The sequence below is a fragment of the Mauremys mutica genome, chromosome 4, assembly GCF_020497125.1.
Source record: "Mauremys mutica isolate MM-2020 ecotype Southern chromosome 4, ASM2049712v1, whole genome shotgun sequence".
Taxonomy (NCBI): Eukaryota; Metazoa; Chordata; order Testudines; family Geoemydidae; genus Mauremys; species Mauremys mutica.
This window is the reverse complement of record NC_059075.1, coordinates 80,056,347-80,083,013: the sequence shown is the minus strand read 5'-3', so window position 1 is coordinate 80,083,013 and position 26,667 is coordinate 80,056,347. Positions and strand designations below refer to the sequence as shown.

At 44.8% G+C, this 26,667-nt stretch overlaps 1 protein-coding gene across 1 annotated transcript; it reads right to left on the bottom strand.

The window, feature by feature from the left end:
* Positions 1–13,624: 13,624 nt before the first annotated feature.
* Positions 13,625–22,544, bottom strand: COMMD9 (COMM domain containing 9). Its single transcript, XM_045017104.1, has 6 exons — positions 22,402–22,544; positions 21,374–21,499; positions 19,548–19,687; positions 18,274–18,308; positions 15,604–15,707; positions 13,625–14,653 (listed from the first exon to the last, which is right to left on the bottom strand). The coding sequence occupies exons 1-6, from the start codon at positions 22,477–22,479 to the stop codon at positions 14,513–14,515; spliced, it is 624 nt and encodes a 207-aa protein (XP_044873039.1). The 5' UTR covers positions 22,480–22,544; the 3' UTR covers positions 13,625–14,512.
* Between the last annotated feature and the right edge of the window lie 4,123 nt (positions 22,545–26,667).

The following is a 26,667-nucleotide window of genomic DNA, read 5'->3' as shown; positions in this document are numbered from 1 at the left end:
TCCTGGGCTAATGCAGGATTGTTCCCCTTGCACTACTTTTGCTGTCAAGTCTAGTGTGACTGACCTAACCAATGGCGGCTTCCAGTATTCCCTTTGAGCATTTCTTTTGTGGTTGAACAGACCTCCTAAGTGTTTGGAAATGATTCTGATGTTCTCCCTAAACTTTACTGAAGTTGATGCCTTCAACTTTGCAGTCCAGGAGAAACTGGGAAGAAGTCTCCCCAGATGAACTTACCACCAGCTCTTGGCATTTTCTTGCCTGGTCTCTGACATATACACAAGTATCTGCATAAAAGGAAGGCTATGCAGACATGGTAAGATTTAGCCATTGACCTTTTGCAAAGAATTGTATGAAGATGATGGAGAGGGCGGAAAATATCAAAGTGTCTCTACATCAAAGGCAGAGAGAGAATCTGTGGTTAACATAGGCAGATATGGGGCAATCCGGTGGGAGAGAAGGTATCTGAATTTGCAGAAAGTCCTGGCATCCCCTTGTCCGGAGCCCTATCAATCTTGCTGTGGAATGTGACAGGCAAGGAAAGCCAAAGGGCAGGTGAAAGATTCTGAAATCAAAAGACTTTGAAAGCTGGATCAGAGGGAGAAGCACAATTTTTCCATCTGCTTTGAATTTATTGCTGCTAATGTGGAAGCAGCCTCTGGTTTGAATGAATGTGTTAGACCAAAGGGGTCATTCAACATTTCCATCGTTTTCAGGAGAGGATAACAAAGGCTCTCTTTCTTATTTAACTCCTTCTTTCCCAAACGGGTAGAAATCAACAAGTTAAAATAGTGAAATTGGGAGCAGAGGAAAAATTGTTCATTTTTTTTTAACTAAAAGGCTATATTGTGTTTGGACCCCCAGTTCTGTCCAGCTCCACAATCATCCCCTCTTGAGTATACTTACTCCCCTTGAACAGAAAATTTGACTGGACTCCAGACTGTATTTTAATAGCAACTGATGCCTCTGTGGCCAAGGCACATGCAAATACCTAGCTCCAAATCTAGGAATTAGTTGGATTGTCTGACTACACCACATATAAAAGACTTATGGCTGTAGCTGGGGTCTCTGTGTCAGAATCTCAGCTCATTAGGAGACAGTGGGTGGCTCAGGGGATTCTGGGCCCAGATTGTCTAGGTTGCTGATTTGAATCCAGCTTTGTTATGTGTAGCAATCAAATGTAACCACTTGATGTTTCTTTCAGTGACCTGTGTGAAATACATCGATGGCTCTCAGTCCAGTTTCTAATGGCCAGGTATCTATGGAAAACAAACAAAACAAAACAAGCTTCAGGAAAGAGGTCAAGCATTGAATGAGCCATGTCTGCTGAGCTGCCCTCAGACCCAAAAGAAGTGGTGGCCCTGCCAGCTCAGGGTTGAGGCACATTGCAGGGTGACGGTGGTGCGTGGGAAGCTAGTGTGACACCATGTGCCTGCTTCCTTAAAGACACTGCTGTCATTGGCAGTGGATCAAGCTCAGGGCCTTCAGCGCCAAACCACAAGCCCATGGCTGCCGGCTGAACGAAAGAGTAGCAGGCTCTTATCCTCAGTCTGGGTCAATCACTAGAGGGAGACATGAAAACACACATTGACCTGGTGTCTTATATGCTCGTTCTGGGCCTTTGAGGTCTCATGTGGGGTGCTGTTTTGTATTGAATTCTTGACCATATATAGACATCACTTGTCATCAGCAAGGATTCAACCCAGGCACCTCAGCATGGCTTCTTGCTCCTTGTGCTATGAGCATCTATATCCAATACCCCTTTAGAAGTTGCTCCTTTAGTGCAGGTGATGGGGGATTGTGCATACAGTGCTCTAAGTCCTAGGCACCAAAATCTCCTGATGACCGTGGTGTCTGTATAGTCCGGGTTTCTTACACTTGCATTGCCGCCGCATGTGTTCCATGTGTTCTGCTCAGACAGGACTGCAGACTGCGTGGCTGTGTATCCAGCACTCAGACTCACTTTAAAGAAGTAAAGAAAAAAAATCTCCAAATACATTAGTTCTATATATATATCTATATAAACGGCTAATAATTCTGTGGAGAAATTACATCTAGCCCCCAAATCCCCTTCAGGTCTGATGCTATCACTGTCAGCAGAAGTTATATGAAATGCTACAGCTCGTTTCTCTCCATATATTAGACCTTCTCTCTCCTCCAACCTCCCCGCTATGTTTCCTAAGCAACGGGAACTGCATGGTGTTTTGGCTAGGCAGCAGATAAGGAAGGCGGTCAAGTCAATGAGATTTTGTCAGAACTGATTTTAGGTCTCATGCTGCTCATGAGTATTAAGGAAAAGATCCCTCAATGTTGAAATCAGAAGCTTTGTTATTTTTAATAACGTTTGGCCTTTTTTTTTTTTCTGTGCTCCCCAGTAATGGCTGCCAGTTGCGCTAAATGCTGGAGCCGTCACATTCTATTTGCCTTGGCTACTTCTAATAGCATTGCGGACATGGCGGCCAAAGATTAGAGCCATGGCAAGCTGCTCTCTGAGGTTATGAACCCTGCTCAGAACTGAACCAGATACAGTTCTAGGCTGTTGCTTGTCCAAGAGACTAAAGCAAAATTTGTGACCTAGCAGAAAATTCCAACTCATCAGAGGAGGGGACCCTGCAAGAGGGAATGTTGGCATGGGAGTGGGTGAATCAGTGAATCTAAGAACCTGTTTTTTTGCTGGCCAGGGGGACTGTGTTAGAACTAGAGAGGTTTGAGGGCTCACGCTGCAAAATTAGACTCTAGATCTAGGTTTTGAACATTTAGAAGTTCAGATCCAGGTTTTTGTTCAGTCAGTTACAGGAATAGAGGCCGACTGCAAAAATCAGTTCTGGATTTGGGTTTGGCTCACTCACAAGGTGTGATGTGTGCTCAGATCTGGGGGCTTGTGTGGGCCTAGTGAACCCCTTTCTATAAAAATGCGCTTAAACAGAACTCATGCTAATGTAATATAGATGAGTGGAGTGGGAGGTCTGGAGAGGGCACAGGCTGGGCCTTAATGCAGCACTTATTGTCACAGAATTTCCAACCTGGCCTGAACCTGGCAGTACTACGTATCTAACAAGGATCCAGTTCTTGTGAAATTTCAAGAATCAGAATTCTTCTCTGGAACATTTGAGGGTCACTGCTCATTGCTCCAGACAGAATTTCAAGTGGTTTTGTTTATTATTATTATTTTATTATTATATAAAATTAATGATCTGTCACCATATTTTCTTCTCTAGTCCTTTGTCATCTTGGTGCTCAGATACTATGGTGCCTTAGAAATACCTAACGCTGGTCCAGGCCTTGGGCTGCTAGGTGCTACTGCAGTACAAATAGTAAGTAATATCTGGCAGATAGTTGGGACTGAAAAGTGAGAATTACTTGAACCTAAAACAAAAAAATGAAACCACCCTTTTAAACTTCATTCAAAAATACAGCCACATGTTGGGATCAGACTGAGGCATATCAAGATTTCTCTGTTGAAATGAATTAAAGTAGGAGAGAAAGGTTAGCTCTCTACTCCTTACTCACCACAGGAGGCCAGCTCATTGATCTTACATTCTTCTGAAAAATTATGAAATATTTCCCCATCTTTTTCTTCAGTTATTTGTCTACCTGAGTACCAGGATAAGCAGTCATAGGGAATCAATCCAGCTCAACAGAGTAACACTATCTAGAAGCACTTTTGTAGCCAATTTGGTTGCTTATGATGTAGCATATCAAGTAGAAGAGGTGTCCCAGAAGTGGATGACAGATGCTGTGGCCATTGGTTTTGTAATAGTTAGGACTATGCTTTTAAGTAGGAGTGTTGAGAATTAAAGGAACAATCAGTTTTCAAGGACATTTGATCTACTGGGAACGTTTAGACCAGGAAATTTACAGCGTTGATAATATAACAGGATTAAAGCTCATTGCTCCTGATTCCATCAGGATAAGCACAATTTAGTTGCCAACTATTAGCTAGAGTGCAAAGCCCTTGCGTGGCAGTTTATTTTCTTATTTGGAGGCCTTACTGTTCACTTCCTGTGTTCTTGCTAAATTTCAAATATTGGCAATTTAAAGCACCGTCTATCCTTGAAACCTCATCCCTGAACTGATCTTTACCTAACCACTCTCTAATCCATGCTAGGCAATACGAGCGGAGTCACCAGCCATTGCAGAACTCAGTGGAGGGAAGTCTACCCTCCCAGCATTTGACTGAACTAGAATTTGTGGTCCTGTTTTAATTCACGCTGGTCCCGCTGGTAAACTACAGACATTTGTGCCCTGGAATAATCATTTGCGGAGTGTCTAGACTAGTGTTTACAGCTGGGTTAGTTAATGCAGCCATGCAAGTTACTTTGCAATCAGTTACCTCTTGCTAAAACAGGCCCACAAACTCTAGTCTATGCAGCCCCCAGCCCCAAAGTCTGCCATTTGCTGTCACTGCGGCCTGCTGGCTGATATTTTAAATCTCATTCCTTTATAGCGAAGAGCATAACAAGAGCTTCTCTCCCTTGTTCTTCTTCTAATGCTCCTAGTGACGAATAGGAAGAAAAGCTGCAGTAAGCAGAGCATTATTGATGCTGTCACTCCCTAATAACGGCTCCTGCCAGGTGACTGGAATACCACACTGTCTGCAGTAATGTCATGTAGACACACAAAGCTGGGATTAACATCAAAGAGCTCCAGCACTGGGCTCCAGTGGCAGGCTTGCCCTTCAAAGCTTTCTTCAAACGGGCAGAAAATGTGCTAACAAGGCAGAAACAGAGCTTCTGAGACCAACCTCCCCCTCGCCCCCCAAACAAACAAACACTCAAGCTGTGGGTTTTTTAAAGTAGACACGCTTATTCAGCCACTGCCTGTAATGTTGAGAACTGTAAAAAGAACCATCTGCTTTGTAGAACACTTGGAGATCTCCTGCTGGAACGTGCCATGTAAGAGCTAAGTGTTATGATGATATATTATTATTAGCGCTATTGGAGGTGCCATTTTATGGTCATGAAAGGTCCTGTGAAAAATCAGCCTGAGCTGAGCTAAATTAGGTCTCCCTTAGGTGACAGTAGTAGATCCCTAATTCCTCTCCCTGGGCCAGCCCTATCTTAGAGCAATATCATTTACACATTATAATAAGAACAAAGCTACACTGCTGTGTTATAAGAGGGTGCATGTAGGAGTGGAGACAGGTGTTAAGGTACTGAATGGCTACGGTGACTTCCCTGGTGCAGCCCAGCTAACAGGCAGAAATTTCTTATTAGGTCTTTTTCATTCCTGAGACTTGTCTGTTCATAACCAAATTGGGTTTCTTCCCCACCCACCCCATTTCTGCTTCATCCCCTTTTCATAGAATCATAGAATATCAGGGTTGGAAGGGACCTCAGGAGGTCATCTAGTCCAACCCCCTGCTCAAAGCAGGACCAATCCCCAGACAGATTTTTACCCCAACTAGCCCCCTCAAGGACTGAGTTCACAATCCTGGGTTTAGTAGGCTAATGCTCAAACCACTGAGCTAGCCGTACAGACCTGAGCTAAGCATCAATCCATACATAGGCATAGACAATGCTCATGTCTGCAAACTCTGCTGAAGCGCCATACTCAAACAGCACAGGAGAAGGCCCTTAATTGAACAATATCCCCTTTAAAGATATAAAGAGGCCACACTGCCCATATTGCATACAGTCCTACTGTAAACATGTAGAGGCTTGATAGCCTCGCAGAAAATAAAACAACCAGTGAACAGGGACCCAGCTGTGAAAACAAAACTTCACATCAGTAGGGTTCACATTCATCTCTAGGGTCAATTCATGCAGAGGTGTCAAAAATTCCTTCCAGCCGTGCACAGACTTGCACAGACATGTACCGTTCTCTTGGATAGAGAGATGCATAGGAATAAGGGACACTGATGTATCTGAAATCTCCTCTACACCCCTTGAATTCAGCTCCCCACTGGTCAGATCTACAAACTGAGAGGCAAGTTTTAAGAGCACTGGGCCATCTCAGTGGAGAGCCAAGTCCTGGGACCTTCCTCTGATGAAAGCAAGCAGGGTTTCACCTGGCATATTTCAGACTGAGACAGGACAGCAGGGGGCTCTTAAGAGATGTTAAAGACATGGGCTGCTCTTTCATCGTTGCCTGTGTTCACAACAAACACATTTTCTTGTAAAGGGCTCGGTTTTCCTATGAGTGAGCCATAAAGGCAAACTTTTAAAGTGGGCCAGGGAGAAGGAGGCCATGCTCTAAGCTTCACATACCAACAGAATACACATTTCCTTTGAAGAGGATTATAATAAAGTTTCAGATTTTAGTCTGGGTCAAGACTTGTTATGTTTTGAAAGCTGTCTAGTGCTGTGCTGAAAGGGCCAGATTTTTAAAGGAATTTAAACGCTTAACTCCCAGTGAAATAAAACTAAAATAAAATAAAAATCTGGCCCTAAGGCACAGCAAACATTGACACATTCTGCAAAAAGCCATTTTCTTGGTAGCTGGCAAAGATAATTTCAGGCTGCCAGATAAGTAAATGGGAGGGCACTAACATATGTAACAGGATCCTATAGTGCTAATGCCTTTTCTCAGCTAAATAACAATACCTGGTACTCTTATCAGCACCTTTGCCTAAAGACCTCAAGAGGACTGACTAACATGAATCACTTAATTGTCCCTGCTCCTCTATGAGTAGGTAAGTCTCATTATTACACCCATTGTACAGAAAGGTAAACTGAGCACAGAGAGGTTAAGTGACTGGATGGCAAAACTGAGGCTAAAACTCAGAAATCTTGACTCACTGTCCCATCGCCAATCACTAGATGATGATGCCTCCCCAGAATTCCTATTAATAGAGATAGCTGCATGTGTGTTCAGTTTTATGTTAAGAATAGCTACCATCTGTGACCAGGATATTTAACTTGAAGTGATTGCTTCCAAAACTTTTCCCCTCTGCTGAGAACTATCAATGAATTGAATTCATTACCTGAAAGTCCAGTTCATTTTCAATCAATGGCAAACTTCATAGCTCCTGTGATTGCTTATACAGAGAGAAGGTGATATTGGTATGATTGTTACCTTAATATAAATTTCTTGACATAAAGGGATCATTCTTAAACCCATCGAGCAACAGACAGGAAACCTTCACAACCTCTGGATGGCAGTCAGGGTACAGTATGATAGACAGCAGCGGGGAAAGGAGAAATATTAGCCAATATTAGCATACTGCTGTTCTTACAAAAAGTGCCTTGGGATTTGGGAAGCAGATAGGACTTTGAGGCTGATTTTTGAGAAGTGGTGAGCATCTGACGTTCAAGCCAAAGTCCATGGAAACTGTGGTTGCTCAACACCTTTGAGAATCAGGCTTTCTTTACAAGATGTCATCACACATACACATTCACTTAATGTTAATCTAAGGATGGATGAGGGACTGAGTGGGCACTGCTATGATGGGAAACCTGCAGATGTAAATTGTCATCCTGCAATAACTAAGCTATCCCTACTTCCCGTTACAAACAGGAGGCAAAGGACAATGTTATTCTGAGTATAGCATCAACAAGGTGCTTTGGCATTTTACAGACAGATAGAAAGACAGGGTCTTTGCCCCAGAGAACTTACAGTGCAGAGAGAGAGTGCAGAAACACAGTAGAGGAGCAGTGTGATTAGAATGGTGCTTCTTAGATCAGCCACAGCTTTTGCTTAGGTTTTTATTTTAAGGAGTAAAGCTTTTTCATTGTCAGTTCAATATTTGTCTGAGGAGGGGGGGCGAGGAAAACAGGCAGAAACATGTGCAGCTTCCATTCTCCTGAAAGGGTCTGTGCTTTATTAGGAGCTACAGTACCGTACCCGGACCAGTGCAGTTTTGTGGGTACCTGCTTTATTTTGTTACTATCAGCCAGAATTTTTAATCCGGCAAATAACACCAAATTGAAAAACGAGGTGATGGGAAAGCAATGGGTAGAAACTGTAAATAGGAATGTTCACAATGGTGCTGTCTTACATGGGAGTGTTACTGGCATTTGATGTTTACCATCTGTCCCCTGGAAAAGGAAAACATCCTGAGAAGCAGGATGTACATTCTCCACACTCCTTCCTCACAGTAAAAGTAAAAATGAGGAGATATGGGCTGATTTAAAATACATTACTAAGATTAACATTCCTGGCTTTCTTAGATTTCAGTGTGACCCTCTGATTATTTATCTGTTACCACATCCCTGTTTTAATAAAGCACACTTTCCTCCTGGTAATATCTAGGTCAGACTTTCATGATTCTCCCTGCACCTCCACCTGCCTGAATTAGCAGACCACAAAGTAACAGCTGCCATTATTGCTGCTGGGGCCAAAATAATTAAGAGCTATCTCCCTACTAGGTGAAGAAGGGCATCCAAAACGATGCAGGAATATTCCTGAGAGAAAGGCACTAACTTCCTGGGACCCTGACCCTGTCATCAGCTCTGTGCAGGCAGAACGCTGTTCCCATGTGGAGCACATTGCAGGACTGACATCTAGCTGCTTGCTTAGCAAGCCTTACTGATGTGCAGAGGGTTAAGTTTAGAGCAGATGAAGGAATCTGCCTCTAAGTTTATTAGCAAGAAACTGCGGTCACTCTTTTCTGGAGCAATGAGTGAGGATAATTCATTAGGATGAGGTGAGTATTTCAGACTAGGTCAATTTGCTGTCAGTGCAGGTGTCAGGCAGCGATGTACTGCCCTCCTTATCCTTTAGGTTTCCATGTCTGTACCAATAATTTATGACATGGCCCAAAGTCTCAAAGCACCATTGGGATTTATTATCTCTTTTAAAAAAGCTCACTCCGAGGCCCAGATCTTATATGCAAAGTCTCATCCTGCATCTTATTTTGCATTGCTGAGTTCTAACCCCCTAAATTACAAACAGAAGCCCTGGCAGACTCTTGCTAACAGCACTAATGGATGCTATTATAAGTCTACCGCTCGTTGGCACTGAACCTTCACCATCTCATCTGCATAAAGGGACGCTGTCAACTTGAAAAATCGCATTTCTGTCTGAAAAAGCGATACTTTTGTTACAAATAATACCTCAGAGACAGTAACTGGAAGAGATCAGGATAGGCTGGAAATGTATTGAATGCTATTCAGTTTGTTTACTTTGTGTGTGGCAGCACTTTGTGTCATGTCTGTTCCACTGTTATGCTGATGCGCAGTTGTGCTTCCTGTCCCCTGTGCTAGCAAGATGACTTCCTTCCTGCACTGCTCTAGGGAGGATCTCATGCACTCTGTGTCCCAGGCCCGGCACCAATAGCAGCAGCAACGCTGAAGCTGAAAAGGCAGCAAGCAGGTGGAAATATGCCCAGAGAGGAAGTGGAGTGGGAGGAGAGGTGCGCTCAAGCATGTTTCTCTTGAGTTGGTTTAAAAGATCTTTGTAATATTGCAGAAGAGCAGAAAAACCCTTAGAATATTATTGTACAGACCTTTTGTAAATGTCTGTTCATGCTGTTATTTAAAGGGGCTGTATCAGGAATTTGCATTGTTTGGTACTCACTAATTTTAAAAGATTTCAAATTCTCAGTGTATAACACTGTTACGTTCTCTTGGGGTGCCAAAGCTGTCCCTGGCAGAATCTGCGTCAAACACAGAAGGAGGGATTCACACTTGGCATGAATCCTTTTCCATTAAAAAGGCAAATGACTGGCAAAGTGTTCTACTGACAGGCATTGGCTCCCTCCAGTTCTGCCAGCCTCCCCTGGAATCTGCTCAAGTGCCTCGGTCCACAAATGTGCTCACACATGACAGGCCTTTTGCGAACCAGTGAATAATCTCCCCTTCACCCCTCTTCTTCTGCCAAAGTAAGTGTCTCTGTTTAGGCTGTGGCAGGCACCTGATTCATCCCAGCCTCTCATAGCACCAGCCCCCAGACTGTGCCTTTCTACAGATATACTAGGATGGTGGATCAAATTAGAAGGCCAAGTTCGCCATCTTCTGGGAGAAACATGCAAGCTCCCTGAGAGACAAGGGGAGTGAGGTAATCTCTTTTAGTGGACCAACTTCTGTTGGTTAAAGAGACACATTTTCAAGCTACACAGAGCTCTTATTCAGGTCACTGCAAACAAGCTACCTGGACAGTTGGCACAAACATGTATTCATTCATTCATTCCTACCATTCATTCCCTCACTCCTGTTCAGGGCTGGTTTAACCCATCACTGGGCCATTGGCACTTCTGGGTCCCTCTACTGGCCAGCTAAGCTAGCTGCCCCCAAGCAGTATGGATGCAGGTATATTAACCCTGTCCTTGCCGGCACAGCTATGGTAGTGCTCTATTAACCCAAGCATGTCTGGCTCCTGCTGCACAGATGTTGCTTAGTTAATCCTCTCCTACCCAGGTCAGTGACTAGCTCCTGATGCACAGACACTGCCTTATTGATCCGCTTGTGTCTGCCTTTCCCAGGGCTTCTGGCCACTCCCCTCCCAGCTGGCTGCCCCATATGGGCACTCACTGCAGCTCTCTGTACATGTAGCAGTTCTTGAGGCTGTCACTGAGCAAGTCCGGTGTGCAGAGCAAAGGGGATGTGGGCTGCTGGAAGGGGAAACCCTGGTGCAGGAGCCAGCCCCACAGCAGCAGCGAGGAGGAGCAGTGCTGACCAGTGTTCCCTCTAATTTTTCCCACACATGTACAGAATGAATTTTGTTATGTGCACCAATATGGAGAGGAGGTGATGTCACACATCACCTCCATATTAGTGCATATAACAAAATTCATGTGGCGGGGGTGGGGCCGAGGGGTCGGAGTGTGGGAGGGGACTTAGGGCTGGGGGTTGGGGTGTGAGGGGTGAAGGCTCTGGCTGGGGGAGTGCAGGCTCTGGGGTGGGGCCACGGGGTTTGGGATGCAGGGTGCCCCAGGGCTACAATGCGGAGAGAGGACTCCCCCAAGCTCTCTCTCCCCACAGCAGCACCTGGGCTGGAGGGGAGAGGTGCCTCTCCCCACAGCGGCAGCTCCAGGGCTGTGGGGGAGGCATCTCGCCCCGCTGCAGCCCTGAGCGCCTGCAAGTGTGTGGTATTGCTGGTGGCCGGGGTTGCAGCACCATTCAGGTTGCCCCCTCACCCCAAACTTGGGCTGTAGGCACATGCCTCTTTTGCCTCTGTATTAATCTGACCCTGCTCCTGTTAGCATATTCATGAGAGAGGTGTGGTCTGAGGACAAACACCAGGCATTAAAGGCTGCTGTATTCTGGTGCTAGCTCTGGCACTGCTATGCTCTGTAAACTTGGGCAAGCTGCAGATCCTGTCTGCGTATATCCATCAAATGTGGGTTAGCAGCCTTACCTATCTAGCTCATGGGTGCAATATAGCAATGGGTGGAAAACTCAATATTCTTTATGCACCAGTGCATCATTAATGTATTTCAGCAGCAGCTTCAGAAATGTCAGTGGATATATGTGTACTTTGTCAGCCCAAGAAATGAAGAGTTACGAGGAGATGCTGCCGTAACCACAGAACAAAGCAGGCTTCCTCTACATTTAAAGTGGCAATAACTGGAGGTGGTAACTATCAAGTGCACTGGTGCACCTCGTTAGAACACATGGCAAATCAGGAAATCCACAGTCACTCGGCCCGCACAGTGATTATTTATTAATGGACTAACTAGTTTTACTAGTGTATTATTTATTGATAAATATTCAGGCCATGATTTAAAAAAATGGATGCAGAGGTTAGTCTCCCAAGTCAGCACTGAAATAAGTGCCCTGATGTTCAAGGGCCGCACACTCAGCACCACCCATTGGCTTTCAAATCATATTGGAAAAATCTCAGTTCCTTGTCTCTAGTTTTTAATTTGTCTCTGCTGTTGGGGAGGAAGTACGGTCTAACGCGTAGTGCGTGGGCCCTCAGACGTGCTGGGCTTCATTACCAGCTCTCTCAGTGACTCCTTGTGTGGCCTTGAGCAACATTCCTTATGGCTCAATTTCAGACATGCCATACCTATGAAAAAAATGCAGAAATTGGGCTTAATTGGCTTGTGAGTTGCTTGCTGGTTAGTTTTTGACTTATTGCGTGTTTGGCTTGTAACTTGTTGCTTGTTGCTTCTTTTTTTGATTGGCTCCAGGCAAGCAAGGGCATGGGGGGGTGGAGGGGGAGAGTCGGGGTGCACAGCGGGCCCACCACAGTCCCAGACTGCACGCTGGAGGGATCTAGTGACATAGAGTGTTGGGGTTCTTAGGGACTGGCTTGTTTTGGCCTTGTTTTGAAATGGGATTAGCTTGATTTTTGGCTTATTGTGAAAGTTGGGGTGCTTATTTACCATGTGAAAGTTGGCAACTGTGCTCAATTTACTCGTATGTATAACTGGGACAATAATTCCCAATGCGCCTGCCTCTGAGATGCGTTTATGAGGCTTAATTCTTTAGTATTTGTAAAGTGATTGGCAATACCTGAATCAGTGCTACCATCACCATATTAGTGCTAGTAGATAACGCTGTAGAACATTTTAGGATACAGCAGTAAGGAGACGTATAGTATTGCCTATACTAGTACAGAGCTTGTTAGCATGGTGACATCTCTGATGTGCTTATTGGAAAGCAGAAAACCTATAGAAGCTTAAATTATATAACCTTAATCAAGTTATATCTAGGATGTGACAGCTATTCAATAAGCAAGGCCCAAGTGGCGCTAGTATTAACCTTCTATATAAAACAAAAATCAGCCAACCACCTACCCAAAAGCTGCCCAGAAAGAAGAAAAATGTTCAGAGGTTAGTGCAATTACTATACCATGTAATTAAAGTTTCTAATGCCAGCAAAGGTGCTGCGGTTGAAGGCAGTGGCACTTGTAGACGAGCTGGAGACTGAACAGTCAGTCGTTGGCATAGTGTTCAGAACCAGCCACCATGCAGAGCACAATCTGGCTCTCTTGGAAGTGAGGGTGCTTTCATTTGAATGAGTTCTCTTCTGAAGGAGCTATTGTCCTCAAATGAGAGGACTGAAAAATCAGTGAGTCTCCCTCTTATAATAAAGGCCCCACACTAATTCAGTAACGTGAGATAACATGTTTAAGTGTCCTCATCAGGAACCCAAAAATCTATTCTGAGGGAGCTTACACCACGAAAGGCAGTGTGATCGAGGGGTTGGAAAAGAGGCTTCTGAGCCAGGACATGTGGGTTCTAGTGTCCGCGCTGCCAATGATTCATTAGGACCTTAGGCAAGCCACTTTACTATTCTATGCCTTAGTGAAGCCACCTGTATATTATTTCCCTGAATTAATTAGTGCTTGTAAGGACTGAGACCCTTTTCTACGTGCTAAGGAAGTGCAAACTGTCATCAGCTAAAGACGGGCCTGAGCTGCAGAGTTCAGTGGTGTTCAGATCCAGGGTTTCTATTGAGGACATTACAGAATGAGGAGCCGACATGAAGCGTGGATCTAGATCTTGGGTCCCAACTGTTCTCTTTCCCCACAAAACAGCGTGAGGGAGTTTGAATGAGATTTTGCCTCAGGCCCATCTCTAATTACATCCATGAGATGGGAGAGGGCAGGAAAGATGAGACTCATTTGATCTGGAACTTCACTCCAAAAGGAGGAAAGAGACAGCTAGAGGATCAGCTCTGTCTGAGTAAGAGCCAAAGAGGGGAACAATCCTGAACTCACCACCCAACCAGTAGAGAGAGAACGTGTCTGGAGAGAAGCGAATGTATTCAGAATAAACCTGAAGTCAATCAAGTACCGGGTTTATTTTTTCTTTTATTAAAAAGATTTATTTTACATGAAGATGTAACTTGGCCTTTTGGGGGTACAGGTACCAGCTGTGGTACACACAGTTGCTACTGATGCTTTACCATCTAAATCTCTCTTCACACCTTTTTTTGTTCTGCAGGGAAGACAAAGCCTAAGTCTATTAAACCCAACATGAGAGAGCAAATCCCACCTCCCTTTTTTTTGCAGCCAGGAGGAGGAAATTACTTGCTACTAAAGATGTTCCAACCCAGTTACTTACAGTGAGGTGCTCAGACTAGTCATTTTGCAAACAGTAATATAGAGTCGATCAGAAGGGAATGCACCGCAGCATAATTGCCCTATTTCAAAACATTATCCTATAATAACGATCTGTAGCCTAGCTGTGCCTCATTGAGAGGGAGCGAGAGACATACATACAGCATGCACCTCAGTACACACACCTTCAGGAGAGAAGCATTCTTGTTGTCTGGTAATGCTGGAAGCCAGCCCATCAGCTATCCTCAATCTTTTCGTCCCTAATCTCAGGGCAGGGAAACAGTGTTCGCTCCACTGGCTGCTGCTATTTCCCATTACAACCCTTGCGATTAAGCCAGGCTCTGAGCCTTTAAATCCTTCTCTGAATGGGAGACCAGTTTTTGTTCAACAACATTAGTAAAATGCTTTTGGCACCAGAGCAAGTGCACATTGAAGCGTCTGCTTTTGGAAAGCCGTGTTATTACCTCCCCCATCCCAACAACAAAAAATCAAACCGTGTTTAAATATTGTTTGGTAGAAAAAGAGAGAGATACCAGTCTGTAAGATATCAGAGCTCTATTTGTAATACAGGAGAGTTCCTTTCCAGGTACAAATGGCAGGTGAAATTCACATCCCAGGCATTCATTTGTTTGCTACTGCAGAGAGTTGGTCTCGGATCCTTCCCAGACCATCTAACATAGTGTCTAGGGTTTCTTTATTCAGCTCCACAGTCACTGCAGAGATCACAGGGTTATCCCCACGCAAGGCAGCATCTTCCTGAATCTGAAGTAGAAATGTGGTTTGAACTCACTTGAACATCCACATATACAAACCCCCTCCCTCTCAAAGCCTCCATTCAAAATCAGAATTGATTGGAGATGGACTAAAAATCGCTGACGTGCATCACAATCTTCCCTCCTGAATGACCACAGTGTGCTCCCCAAACTGTGTACATCACCAATGAAATGCAGCTTCCTCTGTCGGAGAAGGCAAGAAACCATCTGGCACAACAATGAGTAAAGGGGAAGTTCTGACTAAGGATACCAGGGTAAAACCCCATCTCATATGAGAAGTGTCTATCTGCTACTCTTACTAGAAATCTCAATGGGCTCTTTAGAGTCCATACAGAGTACACAGCTACCAGATTTTTCTCTCCCGGCCTAATATCTCCTCCAGAAGAGACCGCCCATCCCAACTCACTTTAATGGCTCGTGAAGAATGAAGGGCTGAATAGACCCTCCTGGGATTTAAACTTGTATGTCTAGGGTGGCTGGCTATTTCCACCTCATCTCAGCTGATCAACAATATCAGTGAGTGAGGTCTCTTCAAAGTCTACTGCGAGCCAACACGACCCCCAGAATAATCTACTAAAGAGGGGGTGGGCTGAAGAGTGAATAACTGTCTTGGAGGAAGGGCCAGATGGCACCTTATGATTTGCTAGGCTGCTTGTGTTGTCAGAGAACTCAAGTTGTCGTAGGGCCCAGCAAGCTGGCTCCTCGTAACAGCAGAGCCCGCTCGCATACTGCAAAGAGTCTGTCACGGTTTCCTCTCTAGACCTCATACATGGGGGCTCCAAGTATACTGCTCTCTTGCATTATTTCTGCTTGTGCCCATCTAGCAGCACGAGTAGCTTGTCACTGAACTCCTCTGTGCTGCCACAGAGAGTTCAGGTGCAAGAGAGTCAGTCACCTAGACACCATAACCCAGGGAAGCTTAGACTCCATTAGCATTACCTTCAACTGTAGCAGGCAGGTGGGGACTGCCATTCTGCCGATGCTGTCCGAGGACGTCTTGATGTCCACTCTCCAGTCCATATCAACCAGCCGAGGCAGGGAGACTGCAGGATTGAAAGTTACATGTTAGTTAAATTAATGACTTGGGGTTGTCCACATGCAGTACTCCCAGCCTTTGCTATGGGAGCCAGTGAACTGTTCCAGATCCACATTTCCATGCCGGCAAATTGCACTGAAACAAACCAAAGGCTTATAATTTCAACAGAGGCACTTGGCATCTTCTGGTTCCCAATCAGCCCTCTGCTCTGCACTACACACAAGCTGCAGGCAGCTGGACACCCCCTCCCATGGCAATGAAACAGCCCACAAGGTTATCCCGGCACCCCACACAAGGGTGGTATCATGCAAAACAACCCTAGAACGAGTGTAAAACAATTGGGGGAAGGGAGCAATAAGGTTCACTAACTCCCTTCTCCAAAGGCATCCCAGCATCCCTCTTGCCTTACTGAACTAGCTTGCTGTCTGCAGCATACAACCAGCATTGGAGTGGGCCCTGATTTGAGCCCTAGTGTCTCACGCCATGCTGCAGCCAAAGATAACTCATGTAGGAATGATCTGAAAACTAAGCAATGTAAAGTACATACTTTCCACTCCCATGCCTGCTAGCAAAGGAACTCCAGTGTATGTACAGGGGGACACCCACCTCCGTGTGCCTGGTCAATTCATTAAAAGCACTGAGACACTTCTACTTGATGGATGACTAATGGATCTCAGCCTTACCTTATTTCTATTGGACTAAATCTAATGAATTCAACAGCCATTCAGTGCAATACTGATGTAGGTGTTTAAGAGGCCTGAAACACTATAAACCCTTCAAGAGAATGAGGCTCTTTGAACTTGGCTGACAGTTAAATTATTTGTATATCTGTATTCCACCTAGGAGAGCAAAGGGTTACATTGTCTCATCTGATGGAGTGCCCACAGCCTAGCTGTGTCTTTCAAGGTTATTAAGAGGTCAGAGGCTGTGCAAGCTTTAAAGCATCAATACTACAGCGAGTCTGCCAAGGCAGCAGGATGATCACATGACTCACCTTGTGTCCAAACTGGAAAAGCTACCGATATGTGAAAAGCCTTGGAAAATAACTACAAGCTGCACTCCAAAGCACAGCTGGGCGGGAAACTGTTTTCCCATTCCGCAAAAATATAAATTAAAAAAAAAATCATTTCCCATTCACCACGTGGAGGAAACCAAGACCTTTCAAGGAAAAGCAGAGAGAGACCCCAAAACAGCCAATTGGTCAGGGGACTCACCTGCAATGGGCGAGCCAAGTTCAAGCCCTTATTCAGCCCAGTTTGGAGCCTGCTCTTGTCATCTGTCCCCAGAGCTGAACCCCAGGGGGCAGTGCAGCCTTGGTTGGCAAGCACTTGCCTTTGGAAGCCACTCCCAGTTACAGTCCAGTGTTTGGAAGCATTCACAACACAATGTAAGATGCATCTATTGGTCTTGTCTTTTAATTGGCAAGGGAGTCATTGCTGGAGCTTTGGAGGTCCAGGAAACTGTCCTAATCTTTATGAGCATGTAAATTGACCATTCATAATGTTTGTTGTTTCAATCATTGTATCTGCCCCTCTACAATGTGCAGCAGATGCCTTATAAACAGCAATAGCATAATCCAACATTTCCCAGAAAATAATCTCTCTTTCCAACAGGATATTCCACCATGTTCAGCCATTAGTACTGGGTTAAAATAAGGGCCAGAAGCCCTAAAGCAGGGGTTCCTGAACATGGTCCAAGGGCCACCAGCAGTCAGCAGAGCCACTGCTGATAGGCCATGGAGAGTTGGTTGGGCACATGGCACTGGCTCACCTCATTTCCTAGATCACATTGCAATGTGAAAATGTGTGGAGAAGTATGGTTAGGACAATATTTAGTGTAAGCAATTGCTGTAATTGCCAGTCATGTGATGCAACTGTGGAACAACCTCTCCCCACGATTTGTACTTTATCAAGATGTTTGAAAATCCCTTCCCTAATGATTCTCTTACTGCAGTGTTTTCCCAGAGTGTTTGGTGTGCCTCCCCCGGCCCCTACCCCATTGGGAGGGGCAAGGAGGGCCCATACTGGCCTCAAGTTGTTCTCTAGAGTGTCAGCTTTCTTCTGAAAGAAAACTCTTTAGTTATTAGGGTTTCAAAGAAAAGCTTTAAAAAAAACAGTGTAGCAAGTGTAATCGATGCAGAGAAATCTGCTTGAGTTTGCAGAGAGCCTGAAAAAATGTCTCTGAGGGGTGAACTGTCCAGGCACTTAAAAGTGGGCTTTAAATGTCAGCATTGTTAACTGTTCGCTAAACACCAAAGCATGTGAGAAAGCAGGGGCACTGTATTATAAAGATCTATGCTAGTGTTTTCAATAACATGTGGGGGTGAGCGGGTCTGAGAGCAAGGACAGTTTGGGATGGCACTGAAGATGTATACGCTACAATACGTAAGCCCTTGACAATCCATGGGAAGGTTGCAGAGTGGGGGCAACATTGCTTTCGCTTTCTGAAGGGGGGCTCAGTTTTCAAAGAAGTTTGGCAAACGCCATTTTAGTATACCTCACAGTTTTACATTTCAAGGTCTCGCTAATCCTCCTGGAAATACTAATAGCCTTAAAATGCAACCTGCTACTTACTCTGACTTGATTGTGCTTCACTCCTCCAGATGGAGCTGCGAAAAGGAAGAGAGAGAAAAAAAATATGATCAGGCCTTTAAAAGAGATTACAGCAGCAGTGCAGAGCAGGGATGGTGAGCAGGGTGGCTCCTTTCTGAAGGATCAGTCAGAAAAAGTGGGTGGAGATATAAGACTACCCATAGCAGGTGGCAATTAAATCGTGGCAACTGGAAGAGTTGTTGGGGTGAAGAAACTAGGACAAAGGGGAAGGTTGGCCCGTGGTATTCAAGACAAAATTGCTTTGTCATCAGAAACTCGGTGCAATTTACTGAGGAACTGTATATTTATCTTCAGGCTCCACAGCATAGCTTTAATCTTTACACTATGTCCCTTGACTGTGAGACAGTCTGATAGGTGGTAAGGATGGGCCATTGGTGAAGGCACTAGTCTGGGATTTAAGTGACAGAGGTTCAATTCCCTGCTCTACCACACGCTTCCTTAGGCTAGCCACTTAGGCCCGGATCACAAAGGGACTTAGGTGTTGCAATACCTTTTAGGTGCCTAGAAAATCACAGGAACAACGCTGCAATCCGCAAAGCCCGAGTTAGGTGCCCAGGCTCCCTAAGGGCCCATACAATGAATGGGGGAAAGAGAGATGCCTTAGAACTAGATGCATAAAAGCCAGTGCATTACGTGGGGAGCCCACCTCCCCCCCTCACAGAGATGGGCATTGTATATGAGGTGCAGGGAGGCACCTATCTTAGCTAGTGATCTGCAACCAGGAACTGTTGGAGTCCTATGACTTAAGTGCCTAAGTCATTTCTTATGAAAATGAGTTAGGTGCTTGCCTCTGTCCACACAAAACAGGTGGAGGAGGAGGGAGAGGTGGTACTACCCACCTTATAACTTACCCTAGGTGAGTGCTCTCACCAGAATTATGTGGGAGACCCAGGTTCAATTCCACTCCTCTGCCTGAAGGACACACAAGATTTTAACAGAGGCCTCCCACCTCTCAGGAGAATGCTTCAACCACTGAGCTATGGGATATTCTAACACAGGGCTCCCTCAGTCTCTCCTGTTGAAGCTGTTCCACTGTGTATAAATAAAAGTGATTGGAGCAGAGGGACTAGAACCTGGGTCTCTGACCCAGAACTATACATTCACTCTCTCTCTCTCTCTCTCTCACTAAGCCTTACAATGCTGAGGTGTTCCAGACTGCCAGCCATGTGAATACTTGGAATGTCTAACACCCTCTTGCTTTACATCCAAATGAATCTCAAATGACAAGCACTTACACATTTTCCAAAATTATCTTGGTCAGGAGGTTTTTTAGACTCTGGTGGAAGTTCTCTGGGAAAAGCGAGAGAATTTCTTCCGCAGATGACAGGCCCCGATACACAATGTGCCTGGTGAGGTTGTGCAAAGAGCAGATCAGCTGCAGGAAAGGAACAGATAATGGAAAAGAAGCTGAAGTGATGAAGGGCACTACATGCTGCACAGGGAATGACTTCATGACTTCAGTAACCAGATGGGGTGCAGGGCAGTGTACACGCATAGGCCCAGCTCCAGCAATCAGATGCACACTGGCAGGCCCGCATGGCGCCAGCTGCAAAATCACGGTCATAGAATTTCATTTTATGTAGGGAATGACAATGACCTTGATACGTGCTGCTCACAATCCACTGTACTCCAACCCACTCTCCCCAAACACAGACAACTCCAGCGTCCTCTTAAGGATTCTGGGTCATGTTATCCAACTAAGTATTAAGCCCTTTACTAAAGTACTATAATTATAACTACTGCCCCAGGGTTTTCAAAAACAGCCAGGGCCCGATCTTCAGTGCTGCTGCGCCTCTGGGGAGGCCTCTGACTTCAATCTAAGTTGGAAGCATTCAGCCCTCTGAAAGTCAGGTCCTAATTGCTCATATTACTACTTTACAGAACAAATTACATTTAAGGATGAACCAGACATATGAAGTTACAGAAATTGGAAGCAGAATATGCTTATTGGCCTCACCCATCCCTCTGCTGATGAAGGGTTGCTTCCTATAGAATAGTCCTACCTATATTTTGTACTGCTTGTTCAGCCTTGGAAAAATTGAAAATCAATGGGACTTGAGCTTCTAACTCACTTTAGCACTTTTGAATATTTTAACCCTAGATCTTGAAAAAACTTAAGCTGGTTAGCATGATTTAGGCCCCAATCTTGCATGGTATTCTACAGGACTCAAGTGTCTCTGCCAGCTGATCCCGATGTAGGACTGGGGTTTTACCCATAGGCAGCAATTCAGTTTGAACAGAGCAAGTTTTAAAGCCATATTTTCACTCAACTCACAGAATGAAACACAATTTATTAAAAACCTTGGCTAGGTAAATGGAGGAGGAAAAAAAACCTGTTTGGATTGTATCCAGTGCTTTCTTAACTTACTGCATGAAATAAATTGGAGTGGCTTTTAGAGGCATTTAATGTTTGTTCTTACACTGCTACAATTGCTTAATTATATTTAGGCACATTAGACCTTTAAGGGGCTTTGCTAACATTGACTGATTCATGAGCCCTGCTGTAAGGTAGCTGAATGTATATAGAATTTGCATCCATTTTGAGTGTACTTGTTAAGCAGAATTTTCCATTTTGTGCTCTAGTATCTGTGAAGACGTCCTGTCCTCACAGGCCAACACAGAGCTCTAATGGAGTTCTGAGCCAGCCTGACTGTAGCATTGAGGACTTTGTACTGCCTCATTAGCCATCACAGTGAAAGCAGATTATTAACTACCTACTTTTAGTTTCAAAATCTGCTTCTCACCAATGTTTGGCTGCTTGTGAAGAGAGGAGCCAGAGGGAAAAGCACCTGTTACATGCAGGCCCTGTCAATAAGACCGTATTGTCATTGATGAAGTGTCATTGTGTAACTCACACACCTTCTGGGTGTGGTGTTGTGTCCTATCTAGTGGCACTGAGACCACTTAGAGAGATAAAATGAGTCTGCTCTACGGCCTTCACTAACAGCCAGTTGGCTTTTAGCTCATACAGTAGAGGCTCATGCTTTAAGCTCCAGAGCTCCCCGGTTCAATCCCACCTGCTGACGACCAGGGTCTGTTGGTGTTACAATTGTACTCTTACTTGAGCTGCTTCGTCTGATGTCACAGACAGATTGGAACGGGTGCTGTCAATCAGTTTGCTTGAGCCTCTTGTTGAGCTAGAAAAGCAGTCTTGGCACAGTTGTCTAACTACGTCTTTTGAGGAAGCCTGGAAAATAATGAGTGCGGGGTTCAGAAACCATTGTTTATATGCAGAGAAATGTGAGTACTTCTATAGTGTTTTACAACTGCAAAGCACTGAACTAATAACTACTTAGTCTTCAAAACTCCCCTGTGCAACAGGTTAGCATTATATTCATCTTGTAGACAGAGAAACTGAAACAAAGAGGTGAAGTGACTTGCCTGAGACCACATAGGGAGCTGGTGGCAGGAGCAGAACTAGAATTTAGGAGCACCAGGGTCCCAATCCTGTGTTCAGCTCATATTGTGTTGCTGAATTATTTGTGTGTTTTCAAATCTGGAATCTCTTCCCCCCCATTTTTTTTATCCTTAACAGAGCAACAAATTAAATCAGTCCTACAGATCCTGTTACAATGCTACTTGACCACACCAACCAGGAAAAAAATACTGCTTGAAAGGATGGGGGGGGCATTTATTAATACAGAAGCTTTCATTTTACATTCTTCTGGTTCTGTCATTAAGAGGCGACAGGGCTTGTAGAGCTCATTTATGTGCACGGAATTGATCCACCGTGGGGAGACAGCGTTTTTTGAATGCATCATCAATTTAAAACCTCATCTCCCTTATCTCCAAAGTTTGCATAAATGACTACATGCTGCTCATCTTCTAAAGTGCATCACTGTTGAGCCCAGGAAGAGAAACACCATTTAAGGCAGCAGCTGAAGGAGCTCAAACACTTTTCATTGTCTCTTTTTATTAGTCACATTTAGCTGGCATATTTCTTCCCAAACTGCTTTACAAACTCTATCCAGGGATCAGTGAAATGCAGCCACGTCTTGGGCAGAATTCAGCAGCTGTTTAACAGTATAGGGATTTTAAAAAGCAAACATCATACTAACTTAGTACATTTGTGTCTCTCTCTTTTTTTACCTTCAATAAGATCTGCAGAGCTGCAAACTGCTCTTCTGTCACTGCAGCCATCTTTACTCTTTCATGTGACTCTATCATGTGACTGCAGACACTAGCAATCGCAAGAGCTCAGTTTAAGTCATATGATTAGAGCTTCTGTTGCCTTGCATTCTGGAAGTTGTAGTTCTAGCTGCAGCCTGGTGATTATTTTCATTTGAAGCCATTTAAAAATGTAATGGAATAAACAAATAGTTCCTGGCATGGTTTTTTAAAAGTATATTGCTGAATCACTGATACTTCAAACACTTAGGCATACTTGTAACTTTACTTACATGAATCATTCCTAGTGAAGTCACTGGGACTGCTCACATGAGTAAAATTACTCATGTGAGTATTTGCAGAACCGAGGCCTAGCTTTGTAAAGGGGCACTGTCAATTTAAATTTGGCTCAAGGTTTGACAGTTGTAGAAACAAGCCATTGTAAAGCCCAACACCAACAAAAATATTTCCACAAATTTAAAAACAGGCAAAACCTCATAGACTCATAGACTTTAAGGTCAGAAGGGACCATTATGATCATCTAGTCTGACCTCCTGCACAACGCAGGCCACAGAATCTCACCCATCCACTTCTATAACAAACCCCTAGCCTATGTCTGAGTTACTGAAGTCCTCAAATTGCGGTTTGAAGAACTCAAGCTGCAGAGAATCCTCCAGCAAGTGACCCGTGCCCCATGCTGCAGAGGAAGGCGAAAAACCTCCAGGGCCTCTGCCAATCTGCCCTGGAGGAAAATTCCTTCCTGACCCCAAATATGGCGATCAGTTAAACCCTGAGCATGTGGGCAAGACTCACCAGCCAGCACCCAGGAAAGAATTCTCTGTAGTAACTCAGATCCCATCCCATCTAACATCCCATCACAGACCTCCAACAAAAGCAGTTGTTTAAGTAAATAAACATTCCCCTGCTGAGTGTCACACCCAAATATTAGAGCACTAAAGACTTAAAAGTGAAACATTCTAAATAACCAAAAGTCAGAGGAACTTAATTGATTCTCACTGTCCATTTTGCACAGAGACCGTTTTCTGCTTCCGTTTCCCTGGCAGATCCCATACCTTTCTCTAAAACTATGCTACTGGATGTGATCGCAAAGGTCCCTGAGCTAAAGCTCTGTATAGGAGTTTGTACTTGCTTTGTGTCCTTCATTCAAGAATCTCAAAGCAGTATATAAACATTAACTTTCTGTAAGCACTGTAGCACCCCTGTGAGGTGCACTGCCCCTTTGTGTTGTTTTTATTACTGTAGCCAATTTACAGTTGAGTAATCCTACTTAGATTGTAATCCTACTTAGATTGTAGACTGTCTTTTTGTTCTGTGTTTGTACAGCACCTTGCACAATGGGGTCCGGGTCCATGAATAGGGCTCCTAGGCACTATGGTAATACACGTAATAATTAAATAATAGTAATATTATTAATAAATATAGGGGCAGGGAAAGATGATTTGCTCATGGTCACATAGTGAGCTAGTGGCCCTGTTGGGAATGGACTGATGCACTGGGGGCTAAGAACACTTGTGCACAGGGGCTCGGGAAGGACCCAGAAGTTTTCCCACAATATGCCATGAACTAATTCCTGAAGCGGCTCAGTTTAGTGAGGCGCTAAGGCCCCTGGGATATGTCCCTCAAAAATCCTAGTGCCGAGCCTGTATAATCACAGGTACATGGGTATGAGTTGTGTGAAACTCTGCAGTGGAACTGCTTGGAGGCGGGGTTGGCTCTGCATGCATATGAGTCACCATCTGGGTATACTCTGCAGTACAGACATACCCTAAAACCTAATAGTCCTGATTTCCAGTCCTCTGATCTAATCACTAACCTACACTCCCTCCCAAAGCTCCAAGTATCTTCTCTATAGTGGATGCATAGCCTGGAGAAAGATGATCTAAGGGTTTGATCCTGGGAGGTGCTGAGTGCCCATTATCTTCAGCTGCTGAAGGCATAGGGTTTACCATTGTATTACTGCAATGGTATGGGCCTTTATTCTAGGATACTGTTATATTTTCCCCATAGAAGGGAAATTTAAATAAATCCTCTTTCAGTGAGAGAAACAGTCTCCTTATGTCCTGTGTAATTCACCACACATCGAGTACCTTGCATTTTGCACAATCCCAGGATTTTCCCCATCCCCACATCTCTGCCACACCACTGGCACCTCAATTTTATTTTGCACTGCTCCTCTGCAAATGAAAGAATAAATTGAAAGTGTAAATATGCAACTGTTATTTGCAGCATGATGGAGAGTGCTTGGCGAGGGGAAAGGGCTTCCGCTCACAGATGAACTGATTTCACTTTCACATGCTGGGAACCCTTCAAGGGCAGAAGAATCTGAAGGGAGAGGAGTTTATTTTCTAGCATTTTTCATGAGCAACCGGAAATGATACTCTGGGGGGAGCTATTTCAGGGTATGAGTTTACCATCTGTGGCCTCTTGAAATTAATGAGTATGATTGAGTAGCTTAGAGAGGCACAATATGTTTGTGCTGCTGTTACCATTAAGTTAACCCAGTATAGGTAGTATAATATGTAAAGCTGCCTTACAGATCCATCCCAATGGAGGCCCCTATCTGGAATACTGACATGGTGTTGTGTAGGATGGAATGGGAGACAGATGTGACCTGATTGTTCAGCCAGGTAGTCCCATTACACAGCCCAATCCATAGATCTACCCTGATCAGCAAGGGAATACAACCTGTAATCAGATTAGGGGAACTGCCACATCAGCTGTCCTTCCCCCAGGTGATATACTTGAGCTATTCTGGGAAAAAGTCTGTCCCTGGGGTTGCCAGGTGTCTGTTTTTTGACCGGAACGCTGACCGGGCCATTAAAAGTCCAGTTGGCACAGGGCTGGCAGGTTCCCTACCTGGCTCTGCCTGGCTCCCCGGAAGTGGCAACATGTCCCTCAGCTCCTAGGTGGGGGGACGGCCACAGGGAGCTCTGTGTGCTGTCCTTGCCCCACTTCGAGTGCCAGCTCCGCTGCTCCCATTGGCTGTGAGGGCAGCATCTGCGGCGGAGGCAGCATGCAGAGCCGCCTGGATGCGCCTCTGCCTAGGAGCAGAGGGACATGTCACTGCTTGTGGGGAGCCGCCTGAGGTGAGTTCTGTCCGGAGCCCACACCCCAAAACCCTGACCCACTTGTCTAAGGAGTGAATTACACAAAGCTTCCTGCCAGTTGGACAAACAGAAGGAGAGGTGGAGAGATGGAAAGGAGGGGTCAAGGAGTCTGTGGCAAGAGAGAACATTTACTTGTGAGTCACATATTCGGAACAAAGATATCGCCTGCCAATAAACACAGTTGAATTGTATTGCATTCATGCTCCAACTGCTACTATGCACGCACCTCCAACTGTCATCATTTCCTCACTGTAGGAACCTTCTAATGATGGGGAAACAATGACATGTTTGAGTTAATATAAAAATGGAATTAGCGGATAGCTCAGAAATGGTCAAAAGCTGATAACGGTGCTCAGAAAATATGCTGTATTTGGGGTGGGTGGTCTTTTTCTATTTGTAGTTTTTCCCCTCTCTTTCTTGGCAGCCTCAAGGAACAAGAGGCCAGAACCAGATTTTCCCATGTAACAGTTGGAGCAGAAACCTGTTTAAACCATTGTGTCTCATCATTTTGCAGAAGGATGGTCCAATGGTTGGGATGCTAGCCTGGGACTTGGGAGCCTTTGGGAGCAGGGATTCCCTCTCTTCCACTGACTTCCTCTGGGATCTTGGGCAAGTCCCTTAGCTTCTCGGCGCCTCAGTTCCCCATCTGTGCAATGTGGATGATAGCACGTCTCAACCTGCCAGGGGGATTGTGAGGCTAAATCAATGAATGATTGTTAGACTCTCTGATATTATGGTAATAGGCTTTAGATAGATTCTGTAAGCTGGTGCTTCCTGAATTCAGGACCTCCCCAGAAAGTGTGGAAATTCTGAGTTGCGGTTCCTTGTGTCCCCTACATGGTGAATCCCCTGTGCTGTAATGAGTTCTGTTTGAGCTCCCTGTTGACATCAGTGGGGTTTCATGTGGGCATAGAGGTCCACTGACAAGTTTATTGGTCGGGGCCTAGGTAAGTGTAGGCAGAGGCATGGGGTAGCAACTATTACATTTCATGGTGGAGTTTTCTGGTGAGAACTGGAAGGTTGTTCTTCATTAGGCCTTTCACTTAACTATCACAGCAGATACAGTTAGGTACTGCCTAATACACGGGTCGGCAACCTTTCAGAAGGGGTGTGCCGAGTC

Coding starts and splice junctions, on each gene's coding strand:
- COMMD9 (XM_045017104.1), bottom strand. CDS start 22,479: ATGATAGAGTCACATGAAAGAGTAAAGATGGCTGCAGTGACAGAAGAG. Junction 15,708..18,273: donor TGAAGCACAATCAAGTCAGA/GTAAGTAGCAGG, acceptor TCAATCCTGCAG/TCTCCCTGCCTCGGCTGGTT. Junction 14,654..15,603: donor CCTGCCTGCTACAGTTGAAG/GTAATGCTAATG, acceptor TTTCTACTTCAG/ATTCAGGAAGATGCTGCCTT.